This window comes from Miniopterus schreibersii, assembly GCF_964146895.1.
Source record: "Miniopterus schreibersii genome assembly, chromosome: 10".
In the NCBI taxonomy this organism is placed as follows: Eukaryota; Metazoa; Chordata; class Mammalia; order Chiroptera; family Miniopteridae; genus Miniopterus; species Miniopterus schreibersii.
In genome coordinates this window covers 45,599,449-45,627,416 of record NC_138110.1, presented here as the reverse complement: position 1 = coordinate 45,627,416, position 27,968 = coordinate 45,599,449, and the positions used below count along the sequence as shown (strand labels likewise).

The following is a 27,968-nucleotide window of genomic DNA, read 5'->3' as shown; positions in this document are numbered from 1 at the left end:
TGCTAAGGTAACTCAGTGATCCACAAAGGAAGGAAGCAACTGGTATTCCCAGGGCTGGGGCAAAGAGAGGGTGTTGCCAAAACTTAGGAGCTAAGGAAGGATCCTGCAGGCTGGCCTAAGCTGCTGAGGAGGGGTGTGGACAGAGGTGCTCGGATACAGACAGGAGGACCTGGTGGGGACAGACAGGAGGGCTGTCCAGCAGGGGCGGGATGGCCCAGGAGCGTGGCAGGAAGCACGCTGACCAGCCCAGTGCTCCGCTATGTCCAGTGGGGACCAGTGAGGCTGGAGCTGGGGGGCCCACGGGACGCTGGAAGCTAGAGCCAGCTATGGGGTGTCACTACAGGGGGCTGACGGGAAGGAACAGGGCAAGCAAGCCCCTTCTTTCTCCCCTCCCCAGTTCCCAGTTTCTCCAGGCAGCAGGCCCAACTGGAAGAGCAGTAGGGTCTGGCAGGTCCCGCAGAGTCCAGCCCTGCGAGCAGACAGCAGGGCCTAGAGGGCAGGCGTGGGCTGGGCTAACAGGTGAACGGCCGGCACCGCCCGCGACTGACTGCTGGGTGATAAAAGGTACATACATTCAAAGCTTTGTGCTCACTTCGGTGGCACATACACTAAAAAGAAAGTTTTCTTGAGGACATCATATGTACGCTGTCTCCCCCAAAATGATACACACTTTGAATAATTATGTATTTATTAAATGCATTTCATTTTCAAAACTGAGCTCTCGGCTGTTAAAGTGTGCATACAGTTTTTTGGGACACCCTGTACATTTGACCCGTTTTTTCTTTTTTAATCCTCACCTGAGGATATTGTTTCCATTGCTTTTCAGAGGGGGGGGGGGAGAAAGAGAGAGAGAGAGAGATCCGTGTGAGAGACACACTGCCTGCCTGCCTCTCAGGAGACCTGACCAGGGCCGGGGCCCCAGCCTGCAGCCGAGGTGTGAGCCCCGGGCCGGAACTGAACCGAAACCCTTCAGTCCGCAGTCTGACGCTCTAACCGCTGGGCAACCGGCCAGGGCGGACCATTTTCAAGTGTACAGCTCAGCGGCATTAGGCACATTCACACTGCTGTGCGACCATCGCCACCATCGAGCTCCAGGACTTTCATCTTCCCAAACTAAGTCCAGGTCCCAATTAAACAATGACCCTTTCCCCACCCCCAACCACTATTCTTTCTCTTTATGAGTTGACTACTCCAGGTCCCTCATATAAGTGGAATCATACATTATTTGTCCTTTGGTGACTTCACTTAACATAATGTCCTCAAGGTTCAGTCACTGTGCAGACGCATCAGCATTTCCTTCCCTATCCCACTGTTTGGACATACCGTCCTTGCTTATCCATTGACCTACTGACGGATATCTGGTATGTTTCTACCTTTCACCAATTATGAATAATGCTGTTATGAACACAGGTGTATAAGTATGTTTCTGTTCCTGCTTTCAATTTTTTTTGGAATATACCCAGAAGTGGAATTGCTATATTTTGTTAAACCTTTTGAGAAAATGTCAAATTATTTTTCCACAATGAAGGACACTGTATTTTTCTTATCTAAAACAATCAAAAGATTAAGAAGTGGAGTATATGAAGAATTATTGTCAGATATTCAATTTATAATTACACAATAAATGTGGCAACTCAACCATCATTCATAAATACAAAATTTTATTTGTACTTCATTAGTGTAGAAAGACCACAATGCTTTTCATATCACAACACTCAAGACACGCCAAGTTATTCAAATACATAATTACTTATTTATCTTGACTAAACAAAACAGTGCAGTTTAATAAAAGATATACCAAAGATAGAGCTCACAAATTCATTATCAGACCAAAAAAAAAAAAAAAAAAAAAAAAAAGAACACAGTCTAGGATTAACAGGAATAAGCTTCATCATAACGGGGAGAAGTTTTACCATTACAAAGATATAGAATGTTTAAGCAAATACATGTATGTTCTTTGATATAGTAAAATGTGTCTCTTTAAAATTCCTTTAAACAGGATTTGGTTAGGACAGCAGCGTTTTCTTTCTTTATTGGATCTTCGTAGTTCTTAAAAGCTTAAGGGATATCCATTTGGAAACTATGAGAGAGACTGCAGTCTCAGGACCAAGTCAAATCCTACCCTCTAACTAGTAATATTCTACCATTATATAACATTAATAAATAACCTTCAGTGACGGCTATGAATGGAGCTTTGCTTTGTGGTAGAAACACTCCGATACTTCAAAGATGCTACAGCTGGGGAAATGTCTTGTAAGTAAAGAAAAAGCACTTAAGATAGCTTTTTTTTTCTTTCTTCAAAAAGTCCTTAGTTTTACAAATTTTCTTTAAAACAGTAAGCAAAGCACCACATTCTTTCTTCTTATCATAATATCTTCTGTCCTCATAATATAATTAACAAGGACAATTATATTATTTATTTCAAGAAACATTATACCTTTCATTTCTCCCATTCTTCATATTAGAAGTACTACATTTCCCAGTGTATGTACACTAGACACTGGGATAACGAATGAAATATAATAATTTGGAGGGATATATGTAATTTATAACCAAAACTTACCTAGGATTGCATATTTGCATATTTACAAATTAGTGTATAGCTCTGACTTGGATTACAAAGTGCGAAAGGAAATTTTCAAAATGATTGTAGTGCAGAATAGAACATTTTCCCCTTTCTAGGAATCGTTTCCACTTTGTCTCCAAAGTAGCAAATCAACAGCATCTGACGTGTGGTCTTGGTGGAGGCAATTCTGGTGGAATCTCAGGTTCTGGTTGTAATGAGAGGATACTATTGGACAACTCATTCCTTAAAATATCCAGGGGCATCTTCAGGATAAACAAAAGACAAAAACACATTTTAACTATACAGTGTGTATGTAAGTGCTCTTCAAATTGTACCATTACATATAAACAAAGTATTTTTATATAAAGTTCTCTAATCATCAATGTTTAATTAGACATTCAAATATTAAGCCGAAAACCAAAAACCAGGTTCAGGATGCATCATGGCAGAACATAAACACTGCCCAGCTCCCTTTACACCTGTGGTGGAAGAGACAAGATGGACCTCATACATGTGTATTTTCATAACCCAGTACAATGGAAACTCAGTGCATTAATAAATGAAAACACTGTTCTGCATTCTCAGGGGTACAGCATTACTGAAGAAAGAAATAACCTCTCTGAATTATGTCTGAACTGAGCAGATAAAATGTAATAACAGAAAGTTCTTACTAAAAAAAAATCTTTGAATGTAAGCCTAAAGACGCCTAAGAAATTGCTGCTGCTCAGTGAAGCTGTCTAGCAATTTTCCTGGAACTCAGCATCACAGAAAGGCTCTGGCAATGGAATCAGGCCCCTGCAAGAGAGCAGAGCACTAAGCGAGGCAAGGACCAGGGGCTTCTCAGCTGACATATCTGCACATTCCACTAATCTCTGTCTGTATCTAACTTAATTCTTGTAGGAAAGCAGGAAAAAAAGAAAAGCAAATGTCAAATAAATACAGCACATTGTTATACCAGCTCCACTCACTCCACCAAACTGCAAATATACTGGACATAATACCAAGGACACTGAAAACCACTGGATGGGAAGCAGCTGCCACTATAGCAGGCTGGATGCCTCTGGCCGAGTAATAACTTCACCCGGTTCCTAAGCCTGAGAAAAACTCCTGTACTTTCCTTTCAAAATAAAAAATTCTCAACCAAAAAATCGTAAGTTTCAGATGAAATACTTTCATGTAGGTATTTTTTTTTTACCTTTTTCAGAATGTCATCAACAAGTTTCAGAAATATCTCATCCACGTTGAAGTTGTCCTTGGCACTTGCTTCGCAGAACCGCATCCCAGTTATCTGCTGTGCAAACTAAGGGAAAGAGTCGTTTTTGCTCTGCGTGGGGTGCAATGTAGTCTGATGTATGGGCATGAGGCCACCGATGGGGGAATCATACCCTCTGGGCTTCGGCTTGAAGGGAAGGGGTGAGCTAAAGGTTTGTAAAAGCTCATTTATGCTTAACTGTCAAGTTCATAAGTGCGGCAAATTCCTACATTATAAGTAAATAACCAACAAAATGGTGATACTATGACCTTCAAGTCAAATTACGTGGCCAAATTTCTAAAACTGTAATGTATCTGACATTTAAAATGTGAATATCACTGATTCTCTGAGGAAGGTTAAAATACGTTAGAGTAAGAGAAAATCATGAAAACAATTTTATGCTTTTAAAAAAAAAAGTCTCTGTATAAACTGTCAGGTTAGATAATAATACAGCATACACTAATGTGGTTTTTCCCTTCCATTTCAAAATGAATTTAAGGAAGAAGTTAAAAAAAAAAAGCAAACATATGAGAGGGATGTGACTGAGTGATAATTGCACAACTATTTCATAATTTAAAAAAATGAGTAATTTGTTAAAAGAAAAAGTGTGCCAACTGCTGAATGTACAAAGTGTGGGAACTGTGACTTCTCTCTCCTGCTCCCCATATTTCTCTCACCTTTTCACCTTGCTGTCTGGTGATTTCTCTGTCAGTTTCACAGTCCAACTTATTTCCAACTAAGAGAAGTTCTGCATCTTCCGAAGCATACTGTGGAATTTCAAAAGAAGCTGCATTTCAAAGATGGGCATTGTCATATGCTGACAGGAAATGTAAACCAATCCAGTATTTTTCACTCATTTGTTCATTCACTCTACAAATCTCTGAGCTCTCCTCTGCCCCAGGCAGGCCTGGTTATCGTGGTGTGAAGGACGGCTCACGGCGTTTTACAAAGAAACACAGTCATAGATACTATGAACCACTATGTTCTTAGCCTTTCACCAGTAATTCCTTAGAATCTACCCTACAGACATGATTCAAAATACAGGCAAAGCTCTATACTTAAAATGATCATCAATAAAAAATCGTAAAAATCCAAAAAAAATAGACAAAGAATGAAATAAATTAAGGCACATAAAAGAACGCAGCCATTAAAAAAAAAAATGCTTTGAAGAATAGTTAATGACACAGGGAGGCCTTCATGATAGAATACTTAGTGAAATAAGCAGGATGGAACACTAAATTTAAGTAAAGTATAAATCCAATTTGGTTTTTCAGGGCAGCAGAACTACAGATTTTTAAAATTTACTTTTGTGCTTTTCTTGATTTTCCAAATATTCTATAATGTGAGGTATCATTAATTTTATAATCAGGAAAGTATAGTAGGTAAGCTACATTTCTAAGTTTTTAAAAATATATAGGCACAATAGAATTTCTCTTTAAAAAGTTAAGATGTCTTGAATAACTCATTTAATTTTGTGTATTCTAACAAATTATTTGAGATATCTAGACTGCAATAAAAGGCAACTGAATGATGTGACCTTGGCCAAGTTACTGGGTCTTGGTCTCCTTATTAGCAATGTACAGGGAAGAGTAATAGGCTGGTATAGAGTAAGAACAGTGCCTGGTACACAGTAAGCACCCAAGAAATGATTGTACTTCCTTAAAAATGAGTAAACAGCAAGAGAAAAGAAAGAAAGAGAGGAGTGCACTAGACCTCAACACTGGCATATTCACAAAATGAAGTACCTACTGGGACCCTTAAGGTTGAGGCCATTGCTTTCGGTTTTCAATTCACTACATTCTGAAAAGTTTAACCAGCAATTAGGACTGCCTTTTCTAATTTCCTTAGGAGCCCACCCTGTGGCTTCAGTATAAGAGGAAATCAGCATCCAGTGACACACCATCACAGAGCTGGCCTCAGGTCTCATCTCTGTAACCTTGGTCCCTAACACGTTTTAAAGAGGCACACACTGATAACAGGCTTGGTAAAATAGGCAGACAAACATTCTCCAACATTATCTAACAGATGGGTTTAATACAATTTGTAAACAAAAATTCAATTTATAATATATAAAATGTGCTTGTTATGCAAAGGAACTTAAACATCAATTTGTTGCATTAAGGAGAAGAAAACTCAACATGTGGTCACTGTATACCACTGCATCTCACCCCCAACTGCTGTCTTCTAAATGTGTATTTTGGGTACACATTTCTTAGAGGGGAACCCACAGTTTACATTAGTCATACAGACACAGGGTATCTATATGTAGTCGATCATGAGCCAAAGAGGAAAATCTGTTCAAAATGAGAAACCAAAGGACACCTACAATTTTAAGGGCAGATGTTGTATAGATGACCGAGGCCCTTGGAGTGTCCACAAGCACTGTGGACAAGGCCATCTCCTTGGTGTTTCTCTGCAGACACTCACAAAATGAGCGTCTAAGTGAATGTTATGCAGAAACGAGAATGCCCTTCATCTAATTCCACAGAAGCAGTCTGATATCGTGGAATGAGCATGTCTGGGCTCTGACATCAAACAGCCCAAGACACAATAAAAATCATGGTTTTATTCCTTAAAATAAAACTGACTTAATATGTTGTAATATGGATTAAGTGACCTTTAGTATGTAAAAGCATGCTTCATAAATATGTTTTCTCCTTCCTTTTATAAGGATTAATACCCACGAGCAAAGAGTTCACAGCTGAGAGAAAAATGCAACACTTACCTTATCAATCATCTTCATCCATTTTGGCAAATCATCAAATGTCTCCTTCTTTGTAATATCATATACTAATATGATCCCCTTGGCACTTCTGTAATAAGCTGAGGTAATGCTGTTGAATCTCTCCTGACCTGCTGTGTCCCTAAGAAATAGTAGCAAGAAAATCAGTTTCCAAACAATACCCATAGTAAGCAACCCCACATTCTGTTGCACAAGTGGAGAGCGCTGGCCCTACCAGGCCGAGTCCTTCTAGCCACCAGGCAACTCTTCACATCTGTGCATGTTCACTATTAGTGGGGATAGCTTTTCTGAGCTCGTTAGATTCAAACAAAAATATAAAGGAGTCCTGATGTCTTTCAAACCAAGTTTAGGGAAAAAAAAAAAAGAGAACTTTTATGGCAAAAAGTTATAATAAAAGGGGGGGAGAGAAGGTAGATCCCACATAATTTAACTAAAGATGCTAAAATTCTATACATAACAAAATCTTAACTTTAAAAAAAAAAAGTTTTTAATGTGAAAACTCATGCAAAAATATCATTAAGCATAAAAGTGATTTTTTAACTCATACCTAAGCGGCTCGCATAAGCTAACATTAACTTTGGGATAAATTTTTTGACATTCTAGAATGAAATTATGAAAGCATGAGAGAACTTAATACTATGAATTACGTAAGCACACTTGGCCACACTTTCTCCCCCCCACTCATAAACTTTGTTCCAGAAGGTCCTAAGTTTCTCATCTACACTGCGAGGAACTGTTCTGGAGGGAATAAGAGAGACAGCAGAAATGAACAAGGAGTTAGGTGGCAGGCTGACGTTCGACTTTCATCTTCTTTATTATTATTTTTTAAATCCTCACCCGAGGATATTTTTTCCATTGATTTTGGAAAGGCCGGGGGGCGGGGGGGGGGGGAAGCACTGATGTGAGACACACAATGATTGGTTGTCTCCTGTACACGCCCCACTGGGGGTGGGGACAGGGCCTGCAACCCAGGTACTTGCCCTTGACTGGAAATCGAACCCGAGACCCTCTGCGTGTGGGCCGATGCTCTAACTACTAAGCCACACAGGCCAATGCTCAGCTTTTATTTTTAAGTCATAAAGTATTATGCTCGAGTCGGTTTTTCTAGGTATTTTAACTCTATAATTGGTATATTAACAGGTATATATGCTGTTATTCCCCCAATCTCCTCAAAAGCAGGGACTCAAATCCTATCTGGGATGCATAGCAGCTGTTCCTGGTAAGCTCTGCTCCAGCAGGCAGGGCGGCCACTGCGGAGTCCCAGGCACCTGGGTGCCTAGTCTTGCTTCTTTAGAGAATTCAGCTTTTCCGGAACGAGCTCAGTTTTGTAAAATGGTAGAAAGAGTAACACCCTCTATGGGAGGCAGTTATCAACAAGGAGAAAATGTATGGACAGTAATTTAAACTACTAAGGTGTACAACTCTCCTTTAATCAACCTCAGTGGCTAACATCGGATTTTGTTGATAAGAAGCCCCACTAATGTAAAATGTTACAGAATCATCTTGTTCTTTCCTTAATCCTTTTGAACAGAAAAAGTGGTCAAAGGGAACGGGAGGGGAGATACCAAATAGTTTACAGATACAGTCAAGTTCATTATTCTCTGACTGCTACTTTGAAAGAACTATTTATTCTCCGGGCTGAAGCTGCCCATTTCGACATGAGAAATGACATAAGCACACTAACAGTGTTCAGAAGCTGGCTGAGACCTAGTTTCTCCATCTAATAAGCTAAGAAACTGCTTGAGACAAATGTGGCTCAGCAGGGCAGGGCTTGTGATGAGGGAAACAATTTCTCTAAAGATGATCTTTTAGCTTTCCCCCAAACCCTAACTGCTGGCATACCCCCAGGGGCCACAGTGGATGGAGTAAGCTAGGGGCGGTGGAGTAACAAAAATAAGGTTCCTTACTGCAAGGCTATTCAAAGCCTGTAGCAAGACAGTGCGTGACTTAGGGGAGAGAGTGTGCAACGTTTTCCAAATGCATCTGATTGAGGTGCAACTGTGAGGACTGTGTCCCTAAAATACCCTCTGGCAGCGGTGCTATAATTTATGTTTTCATTCAGACTGAACCTACCACTAATTAGTTCACATTACTAATGTTATGCCAAACAAATAAAAAAACTCGTTACCAAATTCATTTCACATAAAAAGCAAAGCCACTTGCTTTGTTCCAGAGGACATAAGAATCCCATGCTGCCCTTGAGTGGAAGGCCCAGGTGAGCCAAGGCTGGTCTGTTTTTGTCCACCAGGGTCCAGTAGGGTGCCTGACCCAGAGCGGCTGTCAATAAACATGCACTGACCAAAAGGTTACATGTTTAAAATGTAGAATTCAGTTCCATAAATATTTATTAAGTGCCTACTATATGCCAGTACCATAAAAAAACCTACACAAGTCTCCCCTTTTTAAAAAATCAGATAAGGTACCAATCTGATCATGCTTTCATCTTTCTATAAAGATGCACACTCTAGTATCCCCCCCCCCCCCATTATCACCATGAACCTGAATTGTCACTGTAATGACAAAGAGCTTATTTCTAGGGATTTGCAGTTTATTAGTGCCAGCGAAATCATCATTTACTATGGCTAGCATGTGATCTTACTATTATTTCTCTCTCTATTTTTGTTGTAAATTAAAATATTCCTGCAATTCTGTTTCCCCAATTTGGTAATACAATGATGTTTTAAAAATTCAAAGATTCTCATTTGTTATACTTATTATATCCAGTGAAATGATACAATTACTAATCTGAAGGGCAGGAACCAACTTCAGTATGTGAGATGCTCTACCTCTTCCAAGCACAGAATGAAAGGAAAGGGGTCTGATGTTAATATAAGAACACTGGTGAAAACCAAATTCCCCAACAGTGAAGACTGACATGATGGACAGAATGAGGGGCCCTTATATAAGCATTTCAACTCTTTGCCTAAAGATAGGAGACAAATTTCAAGGCTTCAAGTCCATTTGAACGCAATGACTCTAAGTCACTGTGTATAGTTTTCAGGATAGTGTTTGGATGTAAATTCATGAAACAGTATTCTAGCAGAAACATTTTAATTTTAATTATACTTTAAGCTCTTATATACATACACGTACAAACACTCTAAGTACAGAGATGGGAAAATGGTCCTTCTTCTAACCCCAGATATCAAGGAACTGAAAAATGTGACCTAAAAATGTGACACCTGTAGCTTTTGGTACCTTAAACCTTTAAGAATCTACAGTAAATACTATTTTCTTAGATTGGCTATATCCAGAAATCATCAAGAAAAAATGCATTTCTTCTGACGACATCTCTCTGTAAAGACCGACTGTCAGTGCTCCCATGGACTGACAGTGTACAAAACTGGAGCACAGCTATTATTAGCAGTCTCTTTGAAGAGCTCCTTCCAATTACATGAGCTCCTCCTATGCCCTCAACTGGTGACAGTAGTGACGAAAACATGCCCTTGACAAGCAAGATTACAGCAGCAACAGCACAAGGACTGCTGCTCACTCCAAAATAAGCCACGTGTTACTTTAAGCAATGAATTACGACTCCAGTGTGCTTCCTTTCTACCTACTGGACAACAAAGTCTTTCCCTTCAGGAGAAGACAAGTCCCACTTCCTAACTCAATCACCGGGCTAGTCCCATGCAAAACTGCCATCATGCTTTCAGCAGGTTCAGTGAATCTTGTTTTCCTCTTTTCCCCATGGACTGCGAATCATAAGGTAGGGCCCTCAAATCAGATTCAAAGGCACTGAAGTGAGACTCCAGAAGTACCCAATGTCACCAGCAGACTTCAGGGAGCAGAGCCAAGGGAGGCACAGGGCATTTGGACACACTTCTGTAAAACAGACTACTACTGCCCGAGATGAAAACAAAATTATTAATACATTAATTAAGGTATGTTTTTAACACAGGCCACCATGTCATCACTTAGACACCGCTGTCATCCACTAAGCAAGCTTCACCAACATTCTAATATTAGCTTTATCTTGTTTGTGAGGCAATGTCCATCAAGAAGTATCTCACCTACAGGTGCTATGTACAAAGGTGGACATACTCGATACTTTTAAAGATGGTTTTTTTCCTTGAAGAGCTTATAAAATTAAAAACAGCAGCTCATATGAAAGATACTTTGTTGCCATTTCCAGAGTTCAAAAAATAGACAGCAAAACACAAAGTTTGCTGCCTTTCTAATCATGGGCTAATCTAGTTAGAAATATGCATTATTTTTGGTATCAAGTATTTAGGCGAGACTGTTCGTGTTTCATAATTAAGTTAAAACAAAAACCAAAAAAACAACAAAAACCAAAAAGTCTTAAAGTGGGTTATATAGTCACAGATGGCCAAATAAAGATATTACCTCAGACACCTCCGGTGGGCAAGCAATGCTGGTTCGGCTGCAGCTGTGCCCCAGACAGGGACACGGATGAAGAATGAAGGCATGGCACTAACATTCAAGCATTAGGTGACCGATGATGCCACAGATGAGGCAGCAATTAACGCAGATGAAAGCAAACACACACATGGTGGACAAACACTCAGAGCTGAGGTTGACCTGCCGAGAGGAGTTAGTAAGCTGAGTACACTGCAGCTGTGCCGTTAAAAACAAAAGGGCATTCTCAGGACACCTCCGTGGCGGCTTTTAAACCACCACCAGACCTGATCCTTTCTCCACAGATCGGTTTCCTAATGACCCCTGTGGGCTGCTGAGAGCCAGCGGAGAGTTCTTAGAGCTGAACACAGTTGGTTTGGTCTCTCATACAATTATAATGTGAGAAAGGGGCTATGGATTCATTTCCAGTTGACATTAACTGGGGCTTACTTCACGTGGCATCAGCAATATGGCCAGAAGGAGAGTGTGTGTGTCCCACAGTGATACTCACACTGTGCCACCAAGGATAGTCTCTGAACTATCTAGAGGTTTTTTGGCTTGAAACTGCAAATCTGGTCAGAAACATACTGAACTCTCTTTGAATACTATCAAACAAAACAACTGTAAAAACATGAAGACAAGCATTGCAGCAATCATTTTAGTGGTGACAGTTTTGTCAAATGACTCTTGAAAATAGAGGCATAAAGGCTCCATATTAACTATCATTAATGTTCTTCTTTGCACAACTCCCCACGTGCGAATGGCATATGAAATAAGTCGACCCTTCTAAATTCTCTCTCACTGTTCATTGTATTTAAACATGAGCAAAGGAGAGGAAAAGTAGGAGAGGCAAACCAGCTCAAATGGTTAATTGAATTAGACAAGCATATAGATTGTTAAACATGTATGGCAATTACTGAGTACAGATTCTCCACTTACCAGATCTGTAGCCTAATTTTCTTTCCTCTTAGCTCTACAGTTTTAATTTTAAAGTCAACACCTGCAAATAAAACAAATGAAGATGAAGCAAAAACAATAAATATGCAATTTGTAAAAAACAAAACAAAACCCATTTATACATTTTAATATATCATTATCAGAAAAACAAATAACAACAACATGGACATCAATAAATCTCAAAAGGGAAAAGCAGAAGTAGCGAGTATCTGTAAGAGCCCAGCCATTCCACACTTCACAACTGCAGGTCAGCCTATGTATGTTTTACCCTGAACACTGTGTAGCATTTACTAGTCATTACATAATTAAAAAGAATTTTTAGTTTTCAATTACCATAATATAATTTATTACTACCATAAATTTAGCATAAAAATCATTTAAAATTACATTTATCATTTTAACAAATGGCTTGAAAAAATGTTATCTTGGGCAAAATTCTTATACAGAACACTGGACATAATCTTGATTTCTAACAGCTTTAGTCTGAATTTAGAAACTGTATTAAATTTTTTAGCATTCACACAAAATTTAGTTATATATAAATATGACTTCTTTATTATATTGTCAAGTGTGGGAGAGGAATTATTTTTTTAAAATTTACACATAAAAATTAACATACCCAATTTTTATTTATTTTAATATTAACAAGCAAACGATCATGTATTACTGTCCCTTTCCAATTGAGATAACATTTAAACCAAGTTTTTGTTTGTGTAGGTCACTTTATATGCTTCTCAGTTATAGAAAATGTAAATATTTCATAGTACAAATTTTTAAAACTAAAAAAAAAAGTAAATCAGAGGCATATGCTGGCTAAATTTGAGAACTAGAAACCTATTCTTCATAGGAACTACTTCCTGACTGCTTTTAGGACCCAGGGTGCCCATGCTACTTGGCCTCCAATAAGCAGGGGGAATGTGTCTACCAGTGAGTGTCACGTGGTCACACAGAGAGCAGGGACCCCACTCGCAGGCTCTCCATCTCAGGGGACTGATGAAGCACTTCAAAGTCAGATGATGTTCTTGAGGTGAAGGGAAAGGCATATGACTGGCTTTTATAAAATTAGTAACACACTGTAGACACCAATGCAGTACCAAAAGACTTGTTTACAACCTTGGTGGAGGCGGGGCAGTAGCCCTCATCTGTACAATACAGAGAAGTTACATGAACATAAAATGTCACAAGAAAACAAAGCTACAGCATATTCCATTAATTTAATCTCTTACACCAGATATAATTTCAAATGTCACTGAGTCAAACCTGGTTAATTCAATTTCACTTTCAGTTCTGGAACAAATTTGCTTTCCAGAGTCAAATGACACTGAAACAGCCTTGAAACAGGAAGCATGTTTGTGCACCACCAAAATCCTCAGAATTCCTTAATGGCTCAACCAGAGGGGAAGAGTGTAGCTTAAAGTGATCCTCTACAAGGCACAAAAAGCAGCCTGGAGATATTTGCTATGTTTTGATTTTAAAAAGGCACAGCTCAATGACAAAATACTGTCTTCCTTATATTAGCACCAATTTGGGACCTCACTATGTTACTCTGTGATGGCAATTTACAAATCAAATTCATATTTTGTTATGGCTATTATTCTTACTTTTGTTTCCAGTTATTTTTATTTTTTAAGCTTTAGTTAAGGGAACTGTAATTTTTGTAAAACGTATCACAGTGGCTGCTACTTTACTGAAAAGAAGTGGCAGATGATACTTGTGAGCTCTGCTTCAAATCAACTAAAAGAATCCTTTGAAACAGCCAGCGCAAATAATTTTTGTTTTGATTAGTCTGTTTTCTCTAAGAATTGCTCTGAGCCTAAACATGTCAGACACTCCCAATCAACTCGAATAACTTATCCAACTTTAGCAGTCCCACACTAGGACTATTTTGTAACCACAAAGTTTAATAAATAAAAGGTAAGGGCACTAATATTCAAAATTAATAAGTGGTAATGTTATCATTATGAAAACAAAGATGACAGTGAACAGGATTAATAATCTGTTTAGCCAAAATGAAAACTGTCTAGTTTTAGTGAGTAGATTAATGACAAAGTAACTAACAACAGAAAAGTATCCAGTGGCTAATTCTAAACCCCCATAAAAGAAAACAGCTCATTAAAATAGTCCTCTCTTGAATGAAATATCCTTTACATCCAACAAACACTAGGTGGCTGTTGGACGTACTCCAATTTATAGCTTAGAAACATATCATTGTATCAGAGCATGACTAAACTTTTTTTTAGTATGTCTTTATTAATTTCAGAGAGAGGAAGGGAGAGGGAGATAGAAACATCAATGATGAGAGTCATTGATTGGCTGCCTCCTGCACGCCCCCACTGGGGATGCAGCCCAAAACTCAGACATGTGCCCTGACTGGAAATTGAACCTCAATCGCATGGACCATAGGTCGATGCTCAACCACTGAGCCACACTGGCTGGGTACGACTAAACATTCTTAAAAACCTTCTTACATCAAGTCAAAGTATCTCTTAATGTTGGCCATTTTTTATATTTAAATGTCACAGAAATGGTAATGATCCCCACTAAAAGGTATCAAGTCATTAATAGTTTTATATATTCAGATTAGTTTTGGAAAAAGTCAGCAGAGAGGCTCCTTCTCACTGACTAGGAATGAATGCCTAGGACCAATGTTTATAAACAAACAGGGACAAAAAGGGAGACAACGGAATTTCCATCCACAGCACTTGCTGAAAACCCAGTTTCCTACAGGTCTCTTGACTGACAGAGGAAGTGATCAGGCCTACTACTCCCATCAGTTGAGGGGGACAGTCCCTGCCCTCAAAGAGCTTAGTCATACTGACCTAATCAACCAACACCCCATGTACTTGGCAAAGATGCTTTTCTCTCTGCTGTCCTCTCTTAGAGAACCTCCTTGTCTGCCCAGAAACCATTTAAGTCCTTAGTGATTTCCAATCTGAACCCTTATGATGGTCCTACCCCTTACGCTCATTCCTCATGTGTGTTCCATTCTTGGACCCTAACTCTTTTCTAGACCTTACCACCTAGCTCCTCCTTTGTTGTTGGTGTCCTCTCCGAGGACAGTATTTCACTTCTGAAAGCCTAGGACACTGCCTGGCACACAACAACAACTCAATAAATCTGATGAACGGAACTCCCCCTGGGCCCCCATCAAATGCTGGATATGTAAGGAGGAATGCTACTATTTTGGGGAAATTCAGGACTTACGTTTTTAAAACCCAAACAAACAAAGCACTTAAGTAGTAAAAAGAAAGGGCAGTCCAGCTAGCAGGGCTCAGCGGTTGAGTATCAAGATCCAGGAGATCACGGTTCAATTCCCGGTCAGGGCACATGCCTGGATGGCAGGCTCTATCCCCAGCAGGGGGCGTGCAGGAGGCACCCGATCAATGACTCTCTCTCATCATTGATGTTTCTATTTCTCTCTCTGAAATCAATAAAAATATATTAAAAAACAAAAAAGGAAAGGGCAGATGTCCTGTGTCTGGTGGGCAGAGCACTGGGATTCCTACAATTTCTAGTCCTAATATGTTCATGTCCTCTCCCTACACACACCCATCCCAGGAATTATGGTAACAGTTAATTCAGTTGCTTAGATGGGAAGTAGAACAATAAGTGAATTATCCTGACAAGAGCTTATCTGTCTTTTTAAAAAATCCTCACCCAAGGACATTATTTTATTAATTTTAGAAAGAGAAGGAGAAACACTGATGTGAGAAACATCGATCGGCTGCTTCCCGTGCCCGCCCCAACCCGAGAACCTATAACCTTTTGGTGTGTGGGATGACGCACCAACCAACTAAGCCACCTGGCCAAGGCGGGAGCTTACCTTTCCTTAAGCCAATGTTATGTAATAAGTCTTTCCAGAAATATTTTATTATTATTTATTTTTTTATATCTTTATTGATTTCAGAGAGAGGAAGGGAGAGGGAGAGAGAGAGATAGAAACATCAATGATGAGAACCATTGATCGGCTGCAGCCCGCAACCCAGGCATGTGCCCTGAGCGGGAATCGAACCCTGATCGCCTGGATCCTAGGTCGACGCTCAAATGCTGAGCCACACCTGGATGGGCTCCAGAAATATTTTAATCAGAAAGGACACAGGTCTCAGGGCTGTAACCTCTGTATCAATGGTTGTACAATGCTCTGAGTCACTGTGTCTTTTTTTAATTTTTATTGTTGAAAGTATTACAAATGTCCCCTTTTATTCTTCATTGATCCCCTCCACCCTGCATCCACTCCACCCCCAGGCCTTCCCCATACCAATGTCTCTGTCCATGGGTTATGCTTATAAACATGTAAGTTCTTTGATTAATCTCTCCCCACCCACACCCCCATCCCCACCTTCCCTCTGAGATCCCTGTCTGTTCCATGCTTCTATGTCTCCAGGTCCACTTTGTTTATCAGTTTATTTTATTATATTCCACATATAAGTGAGATCATGTGGTATTTGTCTTTCTCTGACTGGCTTATTTCACTTAGCATAATACTTTCTAGTTCCTTCCATGCTGTCCCAAGGGATAAGAGATACTTCTTTTTTACAGCTGCATGGTATTCCACGGTGTAAATGTACCAAAGGTTTTTTACCTACTCATCTACTGATGGGCACTTGGGCTGTTTCCAAATCTTGGCTATTGTAGATAATGCTGCTATCTACACAGGGGTGCATGTATCCTTTCAAATTGGTGTTCTGGGATTCTTAGCATATATACCCAAAAGTGGGACCACTGGGTCAAAAGACAGTTCCATTTTTAATTTTCTGAGGAAACTCCATACTGTTTTCCACAGTGGCTGCACCAGTCTGCATTCCCACCAACAGAGCACTAGGGTTCCCCTTTCTCCAAACCCTCGCTAGCACTTGTTTGTTGATTTATTGATAGTAGCCATTCTGACAGGTGTGAGGTGATATCTCATTGAGGTTTTAATTTGCATCTCTCTGATGGTTAGTGACCTTGAGCATCTTTTCATATGTCTCTTGGCCATCTGTATGTCCTCTTGGAGAAGTGTCTATTCAGGTCCTTTGTCCATTTTTAAATTGGATTTTTTGTCTTCCTGGTGTTGAGTTGTATTAGTTCTTTATATATTTTGGAGATTAATCCCTTATCAGATGAATCTTTGGTGAATATGTTCTCCTGTACAGTGGGTTTCCTTTTCATTTTGTTGATTTTTTGCCATGCAGAAGCTTTTTACTTTGATGTAGTCACATTTTTTCCCTCCCATTGGTTGCCCTTGCCTTAGGAGATATATCAGCCAAAATACTGCTCCGAGAGATGTCTGAGATTTTACTGCCTATGTTCTCTTCTAGGATTTTTACGGTTTTGTGACTTGCATTTAAGTCTTTTATCCATTTTGAGTTTATCGTGTATGGTGTAAGTTGGTGATCTAGTTGCATCTTTTTGCATGTAACTGTCCAATTCTCCCAGCACCATTTATTGAAGAGACTGTCTTTACTCCATTGTATGCTCTGCCTCCTTTGTTAAATATTAAGTGTAATGGCTTGGGTTGATTTCTGGGTTCTCTGTTCTGTTCCACTGATCTATATGCCTATTCTTGTGCCAGTACCAGGCTGTTTTGATTACAGGGGCTTTGTAGGATAACTTGGTATCTGGTATTGTGACCCCTCCAACTTTGTTCTTTCTCAAGATTGCCCTGGGTATTCGGATGTTTTTTTGTTCCATATAAATTCTGAAGTGTTTGGTTCAAGATCTGTGAAATATGCTTTTGGTATTTTAATAGGGATTGCATTGAATTTATAGATTGCTTTGGGTATATGTGTCTTCTTTTTGATCTTAATGACTTAATAGTAATGACAGTGGACATTTCTCAGGCACGCTGTGCCTTGACACCCAACACATGGAATCCTGCAGCAGCCCAATAAGGAATGTACTATTACCCTCATTTTACAGAGAACAGGAGAGTGGAGAGAGGACAAGGGGGTCTGCATTAAGGTCATAGCACATGCTGGTTGAATGGCAGAACCTAGATTGAAATTTATAACACTGCTCACAATGGAAAGTTGTTATAATGAAAATCAGATGCCTGAAAAAAGGAAAGTGTGAAATGTTCTGTAAATGACCCAGAATCACCACATCAAGCTGTTAGAGAACAGAGCTTAACTCTGCAATTTGTCTTTATTTTTGTGTTTAGTGAATTTTAGCAAAAGCATACGGAATTTGTGTACTTAGTGCTGATAAGACTTTTAAGTTCCCCTCCCTAAAAGCAAAACATTTCCAAAACATTACTGTATTTCTTTTTGGGCCATAAAAGTTACAAAAGTGAATATAGCAAAAATAAACAGAGGCTTCTTTCTGCACATTCCTTTCCAGCAAAAGCTAAAAAAGCAAAAATAACACCATGGCCCATGCCTACGATTACAGCTGAATGGATAGGACGTCTTCCCTTTTTCCTCTCTGCCCTACCGCACCACCAAAGATCAGTTTTTATCTTACTTAATGCTTCCAGGAAGTTGAAAAGATTTAGATATATTTCTACCAAGGGAGAAGGTGTCTAGCATTTTCACTGAGAGTGAGAAATTAAGAAATACATAAAGGTCACATAGAGGTAAATTTAACATTTAAAAACAAGTCACCCAACAGTGAAGCCGGTCTTCTGTCTAAATACCATCTACCAGAGCAGAGAACAACAGAAATTCCCACAGGGAAGCAGCACATAAAGGAAAGGAAATGCATACTGGCCGTCAGGAGACCACCTTTCGAGCACCGACCTTGAGAACTATTATTTAATATTATCTGGCTTTTCCTGCTTTCACTGTTATGAGTATTTGATGAAATAGAAACTAAGTACTATAACGTAAAACATTCTGATCATTCTCAGAAGTAGGTACCATTAAAATTAATAAAGCAACTGCACGTCATTCAAAACTGCTTATCAGGCCTGAGGATATCAAAAGTCCATCCTAAGTTTATGACCTGCCTCCGCTCCAGCACCTCTATGTCTCTGACATATACAGGAGCACAAGGAGAGGGCCTTGCACTTGGCTGCAACAAACACAGTGACACCACGAACTACATCACGCAGGGAGAGCAGGGAGTCCGAAGTTATCAAAGGAGAGGCGTGGGGAACAGAATGCATGTGCCACCCGGGAGCCCATCAGAACAGACGGGCAGTTCCATTTCCATAAACCATACATGTATAAAAGAAATTCACAGACGGGTTTATCCCCTTCTTAACAAAAAGATTAAGAACTATTTTATCATGTTTACTGTTTCAGGTACCAGTCTAAAGGCTTTGTATTTACTCACTATACATTAACTCACTGCAGTATATCCTCTTAACAATGTATGAGGTAGATAATATCACTGTCCCCATTCTACAGATGAAAAAACACATCAGAGGTTAGCTACTTGCCCAAGGTCACCAAGCTGGTATTAGATAGATCTGAACCTGGGCTGAATGGCTCCAGGCTATGCGCCTCCCTGCACAGCCTGATCTGATGAATGAGAATGGCTGGAAGAGAGGTATAAACAAATATTCAATGTTAAAAAAGAATTCTGCATTGTTAGGGAAATACTGTCCGAGTAAGAGTAAGGGTTGCTGATTGGCTTGGACAGGCTGCTCCTGCATCGCAGGCCTTCCTTCCTCAGCTCCCTGGTTAAGCAGGCCCTTATCTGAAAAGGCAGTCATTTTGACCTTAGTCACAAGAAAATATGGATGGGGGAGGGGGAGGCAGGAGGGAAGAATCTGGAAAATTAAACACACACACACAGAAGCCCAGATATCAAATGGTGGATCAGTAATATTTTCTTCTTATGCAAAAAATATTAACTTTACTACTATTCAGGCTGGGTCCCTAAACCTGCAGCGACTGTCAAGTAGATTCTGTACTTCACGCAGGCCACGTGCTTACATTTTATTCATGTTCTCCTGTATGTATTCAGTAGTCATCTCTACAGGGAAGGGTGATTGTGGGGAGTGTTTCAGAGTTTTTGCATCTGAATTAGGAGAAGGGAACATAACTGGCATTTATAATAGCCTTTTCTAGGCCAGGTACATAAGATATTTTATCCCCACTTACTCCTATACCAGGAGATAGAAAAAAGAAGGTAAGCCCTATTTTTTTTCCTCCTTTTTAAATGAGGAAAATGAAGTTAAGTCACTTCCCTAAAGACACAGTGACAGCTGTGGTAGAACTGGGGCTTAAGTCCAAGACGTTGAGCCCACCTCTGAAACCACACCCTTCTCACAATTGCCATCACCTGGGAGAGCTCCCAGAATGAGAGTAACAGCCAAGAGAAGGTCAAGGGGTTTTCTTCTGACGTGAAAAATTAAAAGTGGATATTTGATGGTAGGTGTGTGATTCCTTTTCAGTCAACAAGAGAGTGGAGTTCTGCTGCGTAACAGGCCTAAAGAGGGGAGGGACAGTGTATAAGGGTAACACAGCTCCCCATTTAGAAGGGGCGTGTTCCTTCACCTGGTTTAGGGGGTCTGAAGCTTGTGCATTCAATTAAGCCTGGAAAACCAGAGGAGTTTTATTCATCAGCTATTTCCATCATAAGTTTGCCTGAGGAGGAAATGCAGGTTGCTGGGTTTTTTGTAGACTAAGAAGGTATTATGTTAAGCACCAAAAACCACACTGGAGGCTGTCAGATTTGGTGGGGAAAGGTTTTCTATGGAATACAGTGTTCTGTTAGGCATGTGTTATCTGTTTTTAAAGGAAAAGCATTAACTGCCACCATCAGCACCACTCGCCGCCCCAACCATCACATTCAATTAAGGGCACTATTTTACGTCTGTACAGTTTTGGTTTTCCAAATATTTCCCAAACGTCAGACGTGCAATCAAAGGAGGAGAAGAATCCGGTTCCTCCTCAGCTGTAGCACAGCAGCAGGGCACTTTACCTTTCCTAATGTCTCATTATGGCTACTTCCCCTCATTATGACTCACTTCCCCTTCTGAAAAGGACAGGCCAGGTAAGCAGGCCTTAGCTTTGTGTCCTACAAATGGTTAGCAGAATGGCATCTTACGTAAGTGTGAACAGCCTGTCAAAAATATTTGCTGACTACTGTACAAAGCAATGTTTTCTTTACCAATTCAAACAAATACTTAATTAGAACAATGTATGTGGCACCCAAGGCTGGAGAATAATTTGGACCTCTCAAGGGAACCAGCTCTGCCTTCAAAGATCTGTACCAGATTGCTCCTGGCAGGCTCCACAGGCTGGAGGGAGAGAAGCAATCTCTAAGAATCTGGATCTCTCTCATGCATAATGAAACCTTTCTTCTTCAGTGCCAGTGCTGAACAGGGAAAGGCTGAATGCTTAAGCCAGGTCTTTAAATAGATTTTTATTCAACCTAAACAACCCCACTGCAACTACATTTCCATGTTTTCTGTGAAAGATAGCTCCTTTATTTCACAAAAAACGGATACACTCTGCACAGGCCTATCAGTTCATTAAATAAACCTAACCACACAATGCACAGCATATGCTTGTATACAAACTAAATATTAACCACGACGCACTGGTCCCTTTCACACTCACATCTCCCTGAGTCATCGTATTGGCAGGGAAGTGCTGGGCTTCTGCAGTGGGAATTCTGGACAACTTTCCCTAATTCTCTTTCAAGTGAAACACTTGGGCAGATCAGTGATGGCTTGGAAGACTACATACGAATACAGAAGAGCAAAATAAAACACACAGTTTAGAATCTGAATCCAATAGATGTTCATTCTGGGTTTCTGAAAAATCTCTAAGTTTCCAGAATAAAGGGCAAATCACCAACATCCTTATTAGTGGTTCCACTGCTGCTAGGTAAAGTTGACCAGGCACTCGTGATCATGTCTCCTGACTTTCAAGGCCAGACCCACAGACAGCCATTTCTGCCAGGGGTTTATATTCCCGTTTCTTGGACCCCTCAATTAGGCTTCCAGTTTGACTGCTGGTCCTGATAAAATGCAGTCAGTTGCACCACCAAGTTTCCCAAACTTTGAAATGGGCATTCTGAGTGCACCTTCCTCTCAACACTAGACTCAAGAAAGATGAGTTCTCATGGAGAACACAGGCACTACGGCCAGCAACGGAGTGAAACCAGGGCTTCAGTAAAGAGCACCATTTTCTAAGACCAGTTACACTCAGGGGGCAGCCTGTGAAGTTTAACGCACTGCTACAAAACAGAAAAACAAAGACAGAGTGGGGGGGGGTCTCAGGACTAAATTTTAAAAACTTTTTAATTCGGATATTCTGTTCTTTCCTAATTTGGGGAGGTTCTACTTCATCTTAAGTCTTTTTTCTTTTCTTTGGAATAGTTGGCAATTTGTTTTCATTAAATGTCTTTATTGGCAAAATAAAAAGAATTAGCAATCCCTATGTTGGTCTCCAGCACTTGGGGGGGATTTTTACTGCCCAGGAAAACCAGAATTCTGGTCTTGATGGCCTTACTCCTACTTTACTTAAAATGTCAAATTTTGAAAAATTTTTTATAAATGTGTAGAAGGCTTAAGACATATAAGTGACTGAATATTTAGGTAAGAAATCTAATTCTTAGAGCATTATTTTAATATCAAGAAGGCAAGTGACAAGTGATGATAAGGGCATAGAAGTCAATTTCATTGATATCATAAATCAATGACATCACTATCTTCAAAGAGCTGTAGGGAGAACCAAATTAGATAAGCAGGAAAGGGCTTCATGATTCTGATTTTGATCCATCAGAAATGTCACAAAGCAAAGTAAATATAAATCTCAAAGTAAGCTAAGGAACATAGAAAGAACTTATTGTAGCCCTGCCCTGACCACTTGCTGACCAGCTGTGCCACAGTGGCTAAGTTGTTTCTCTCTCTGAGACTTTGCTTTCTTATCTGTAAAATGGGGATAACCTTCAGGATTGTTAAAAGGATTAGAGTGTACTTTTGCTGATACATAGTAAAATGCTCAAAAAATTGTAGCTACTAAGAGAATGTTGTATTTTATATGTAGACAACTAAATTACTTATCCAAAGTCACAATCTATCGAGTGGCAGAGCCTAAATAAAGAACCCAGGCAACTTAATCTTACTCTAGTGTTTTTTCTAGAATGCAATGCTGCTGGAGTAGGGGGTGGGTGCTGCCTGATAAAAACCATTTCAGTCCAAATAAAATTAACAGGTAGCTTCCAATAGTTACAACTATTGGAATAAAACAAAGCAACAATTGAAATAAAACAACTATTGAAATAAAACAAAAGTGGTCAAACACATAATTTTATGGTTTTTTTTTGGTATATTAGATAGTTGTGGATTTCTACAGCCAACTAGTTCCCCCCCCCCCATTTCTCAAACTTTAAAAAGCTGCTCCTGTACTTTTTAAAGAGGCTGTCAAATTATGCTAGCTGTATCAGACTAAGCAATTCAATTCCATGAATACAAGATACCAATTATTTGAAAATAATCCTCTAGACAATTTCCATTAGTCAATTATTAAAAAGTCTTTTTAGCTTTTCATATCCTAGTGAAAACAAATCAACTTCTGACTTAATGATTTTTTTTAAAAGTCAACATTTTGCTCACTTAAAATAGGTTATCTAAAATTCCCCAGGACTTCCACAATGATCTTTTATAGGAAGTCCAGGTGAGTGTGATTCACTTTAAAAAGGCACATGGAGCCAGGCCAGTGTGGCTCAGTGGTTGAACATCAACCCATGAACCAAGAGGTTGCCAGTTCGATTCCTGGTCAGGGCACATGCCCGGGTTGTGGGCTCAATCCCCAGTACGGGGCATGAAGGAGGCAGCAGACTGATGCTTCTCTCTCAGCGATGTTTCTCTCTATCCCTCTCCCTTCCTCTCTCTCAAAGCAATAAAAAAATATTTTTTAATTTATTTTTTATTTTTTTAAATACATCTTTATTGATTTCAGAGAGAGGAAGAGAGAGATAGAAATATCAATGATGAGAGAGTCATTGATCGGCCGCCTCCTGCACACCCCCAGCTGGGGATCGAGCCTGCAACCCGGGCATGTGCCCTGACCGGGAATCGAACCCTGATCGCCTGGATCCTAGGTCGATGCTCAACGCCTGGCTGGGCTATATATATTTTTAGAAGGCACTTCAGAGGCAGTCTCTTCTAAGCCTCTCAATTACACTGGCCATCACTTTAGTGAGGCACCTTGGTCTGTGCATGCTCAGACTCTCCCCAACATGCTGCGGGACATGCGCATGGTCTTTTCCAGACTGCTGTCACGAGCAGACCACATCTGCAAGTCCAGACAGGGTAAGGGAAAAGTGCTACTGTGGAAGAGAACCTTTCTCAATGTGGAGCTGACTATACTACATGGAGACGAAACTCAACAAACTGGCCTCCTCAGAAGGACCTATGAGCTAACTGCTTACACGGCAGGCATTCAGGTGAGGCAACCACAATTCTACACCACACCCAACGCCATATTTAAATAGCATTTTTCTAAAGGAACTTGAGGAATGAATTTATCTTTACAGCATTCCAATGGGGAGGAAGCCTCCCCTGACCAGCCCTCATCCTACCTCTGGTTGGAAAGTCTTCCACTAAGCTCCTCAAATATTCTGTACACATCTCCACCGCTGCCCTCATCAACCTGGATCACCTTGTTCCCCAGGACTCTGGGCCACATCTGGATAAACTATGTCCTATTCACCACTGAGTCCCCAGTGGGGAGCATAGCATTCAACACATGGTGTAAGTGCTCAATAAGTAACCTGGTAAATGGAAGGAGAAAGCAACTCGGAGGCAGAGCTCTTGAATGGGGATTAATGAGCTTTCTTAAAGTGTCTTCATACTCTGGACCAGACCGGAAACTATCATCTTTCTCTGAACTTCCCACAATTAATAAACACTTACCAAGCCAAGGACTACAGGCTACGTATGGAGGAAACAAAAATGAGGAAGCAAGAATCCAAGCACACGGGAACCTGGCCGTGGTAGTGGTAGAGGAGGCATGTGCATGTGTATGTATTTATGTTTGTCAGGGGGACAGAGGAACAAACTGCCTGGCCTCCTGGCCTCCCACTTTCTTTCTCATTCCCAAATATCGTATGGAATCCTGCCCAATTAGTTTCACTGTCTTCATGCCAAAGCCATCCTCAGAGGCTTTCTGGCTCCAGCTGCTACAGAATAAGGTCCATGCTCCTCAGCATCCAGCCAAGGCCTTGAAGCATGCATTTCTGATGTCCCCTAATGAGTCTTTCTCAGAATGTGGGGGTGCTGCTCTACTGTGGCCCCAGCTTAGAAAATCCGCCCGGCCGGGCATGGCTCAGCGGTTGAGCATTGACCTAGGATCCAGGCAATCGGGGTTCGATTCCCGGTCAGGGCACATGCCCGGGTTGCGGGCTGCAGCAGATCAATGACTCTCTCATCATTGATGTTTCTATCTCTCTCTCTCTCCCTCTCCTTTCCTCTCTCTGAAATCAATAAAGATATATAAAAAAGAAAAAAGAAAAAAAGAAAAGAAAACCCTTCCTTATCTCTCCTCTGCCTTACTCCAAAGCACACCTTTGCTCATCTCCTATCTCACCTCCACCCACCCAAGCCCTGCTACCCACCCATTAGTGCCTGTGCTGATTTCTGTTCATTAAACAGTACAACTGTATTATCCCTTATTTTTATATATTTTAAGTGTGGAGACATAAAAGATTGGTAATTCTAAAATTGCTTTTGATTCTATTTTATATATGTCAGGCACTACAGTAACAGTATAAACCCTCATTTGATGGTTTAATAACTCCCTGTTACTTTATATGATCCAAGATTAGAATTTGAAAAAGTTATAGTTATGCTACTGAATTTTACTAGCCTGCTCCCAAGGCCAACACTGAAAAAACAAACAGGGTACAGACAGCACAAGGATTTCCAAAGTGATCTACTCCAAACAAGCAATAAGGGAAAGAAATTCTCACAAACAAAGCAAAAAGACAACACAAAATTTGTGGTTTTTTTTGTTATATGGTAATTTAAAACCAATTTGCCCCAAACTGTAGTGCCTTGGAGCTACCACTGGTTACAGTACTAAATATATGTACAAGAATACAGAATGATATTTTTAACTCTGAATTTCAAATTTAAATACAATTCAATGTTTCTTGGACATTCCCTAGGGAAACCACTCACTGCCTATCGCTGAAGGTCAATGCCCTTTATTTTGAAGAACCACCTCATTTATGTGGTTCCCCCAGCTTTGACAGCTTTTAAGGGGTTTTCCATAGAAACTGTTACCCACCGCCCACTTGAAAGTCCTCAATGCCAAGTACGGTACATTTGACCTCATTAAAAATTTCCCGTGCAGTTTCAATTTTAGGTCCCGAGGGCATTCTACTTCCTGACCTGGAGTGTTACTGTATTTACTTCATTGTTGCACTTCATCCACCTGGGTGGTACTGGATGACTTATCTCGACTTTTGTCCCTGGGTTATTTGAGGTCATGGACTGGTACAGCCGATGTCCCTCTGCCCCACATTTATAGTTAAAGCAAAATATTTAGTGTAGTTTTCATCTTAATATTCTCCAAAGATCCTCCACAGGACATTTGAAACGTCATTATTTCTGCATATCATAAGAGTGAGTTCAGATTTATAAAATAAGCCCTGGTTTCAGGGGGAGCGCTCCCCGCGAGGTAAGGCAGAGGCACCAGAGCCCGCTATAGGTGACCCTTTGCCTCCAGCCAGGGGCGGGGCTTCGCCCTCACCGCCCCGCCCCCCTCGCCCCCCCTTTCCCTCGATGAGTAGCGTGAGGGGCGAGCGTTTCCGCGGGGAGATGCTCACCCCGCGTCCGACAGCTGGACGGGACCAGTGCCTCACCCACCTCATGACCGCCCTGCGGGTGCGGGAGGGCACGCTGTGCCCTACAACCCGCGCCCACCGGGACCTCGCGAGGGCGTGAGGGGTCTGTGCCGGGAGCCGAGGCTCCGAGAGCAGGTCCGCGTGGAGGCTACACCACATTTCTCCCTCTGGCTTTGGGGACAGGATCGAGGGCTTCCACCGGGCCCCTCCCCTCCCCCCAGATTTCACCGGGAGACCCAGCCCCCAAAGGCAAGGCCCTCCGGGGCCATCCAGCCGAAGAGGAGCGGCGCAGGGACGCGAGGAGAAACGGGGCGACAGAGCCAAGGGCACTCGCCGGGCCCCGGGCCCCGGGGGAGGCGGCGCCGGCGGCGGGAGGCCCCGGCCCCGGCCCCGCCGCGCAGCCCTTACCCACGGTGGACTTGCAGGCCTCGCAGAAGGTGTCGTCGGTGAAGCGCTCCATCAGGCTGGTCTTGCCCACGCCGCGGGAGCCGATGATGATGACCTGCAGCTTGAAGTCGGCCGGCCTGGGGGGCTGCTTCCTCCGGCGGGCCTGGCCACCCGACAGCGCCGGGGAGCCCGTGCCCAGGCCGCCGCCGCCCCCTGCCCGCCTCTGCAGCGCGGCGCCCGGATCCATGCACGCATACGGCTCCCGCTCGGCCCGCCGCCCGCCGCCGCCCGCCCCCGGGCCGCGCGCCCCGGGCCCCGGTGCCCCCTCGGCCTCCGCCGCGCGCCGGAGGTCGACGCCGGGCTCGGCGTCCGCCCGCTCGAGCGGCCCCGGCGGCCCGCGCGCTTCGCGCTGCAGCTGCGCCGCCGGTTGGCTCCCCGCGCCCGCGTCCAAGCCGCCGCCGCCGCCGCCGCCGCCGCCGGGAGAGGAGGAAGGGAAGCAGCTACTCCGCAGCAGCGGCAGGAGCATCCCGGACGAGGAGGGGCAGGAAGCGCAGGCGCGCGGGGCGGGGGGGCGGCGGGCCCGCGGCGGGCGGCAGGCCGGGCGCGCGCGCGCCCCCTGCCGGCGGGAGGACCGCCCGCCCTGCGCGCCGCGTCGGCCGCTGCAGCTTCTGTCTGCACCTGCTTTGCGTTCCTGCAGCCCTTCCGCTCCGCTTCCACGGTGTCCTGCTCGCCAGCTCTCTCTTCCTCTCTTTCTGCCGACACTTTTATCTTCGGTCGCAAGTCCCCGAGCCAAGCCCCCACCGTCACACCCGGCCACCTCGGGTCTCCCCGAGTCACACCCGCGCGCACCCCTTCGCGCAGACCCCACTCCCAGGCAGAAGCCCCTCGCACCCCCGACCGGGAGGGAGACTTCATCTTTCCCTAGCATGTGTGTCTTCCATTTCCCACAGGAAACGCACGAAATCAGTTAT

The 27,968-nt window shown here is 42.1% G+C and overlaps 1 protein-coding gene across 1 annotated transcript; it reads right to left on the bottom strand.

Annotated features, from left to right (window-relative positions):
* Nucleotides 1-1,641: 1,641 nt before the first annotated feature.
* RAB12 (RAB12, member RAS oncogene family) lies at nucleotides 1,642-27,524 on the bottom strand. The gene is made up of 6 exons (XM_081149047.1): nucleotides 27,019-27,524; nucleotides 11,860-11,920; nucleotides 6,544-6,682; nucleotides 4,496-4,585; nucleotides 3,762-3,866; nucleotides 1,642-2,829 (listed from the first exon to the last, which is right to left on the bottom strand). Exons 1-6 carry the CDS (start codon nucleotides 27,521-27,523, stop codon nucleotides 2,716-2,718), a joined length of 1,014 nt encoding a protein of 337 aa, XP_081005173.1. The 5' UTR covers nucleotide 27,524; the 3' UTR covers nucleotides 1,642-2,715.
* Between the last annotated feature and the right edge of the window lie 444 nt (nucleotides 27,525-27,968).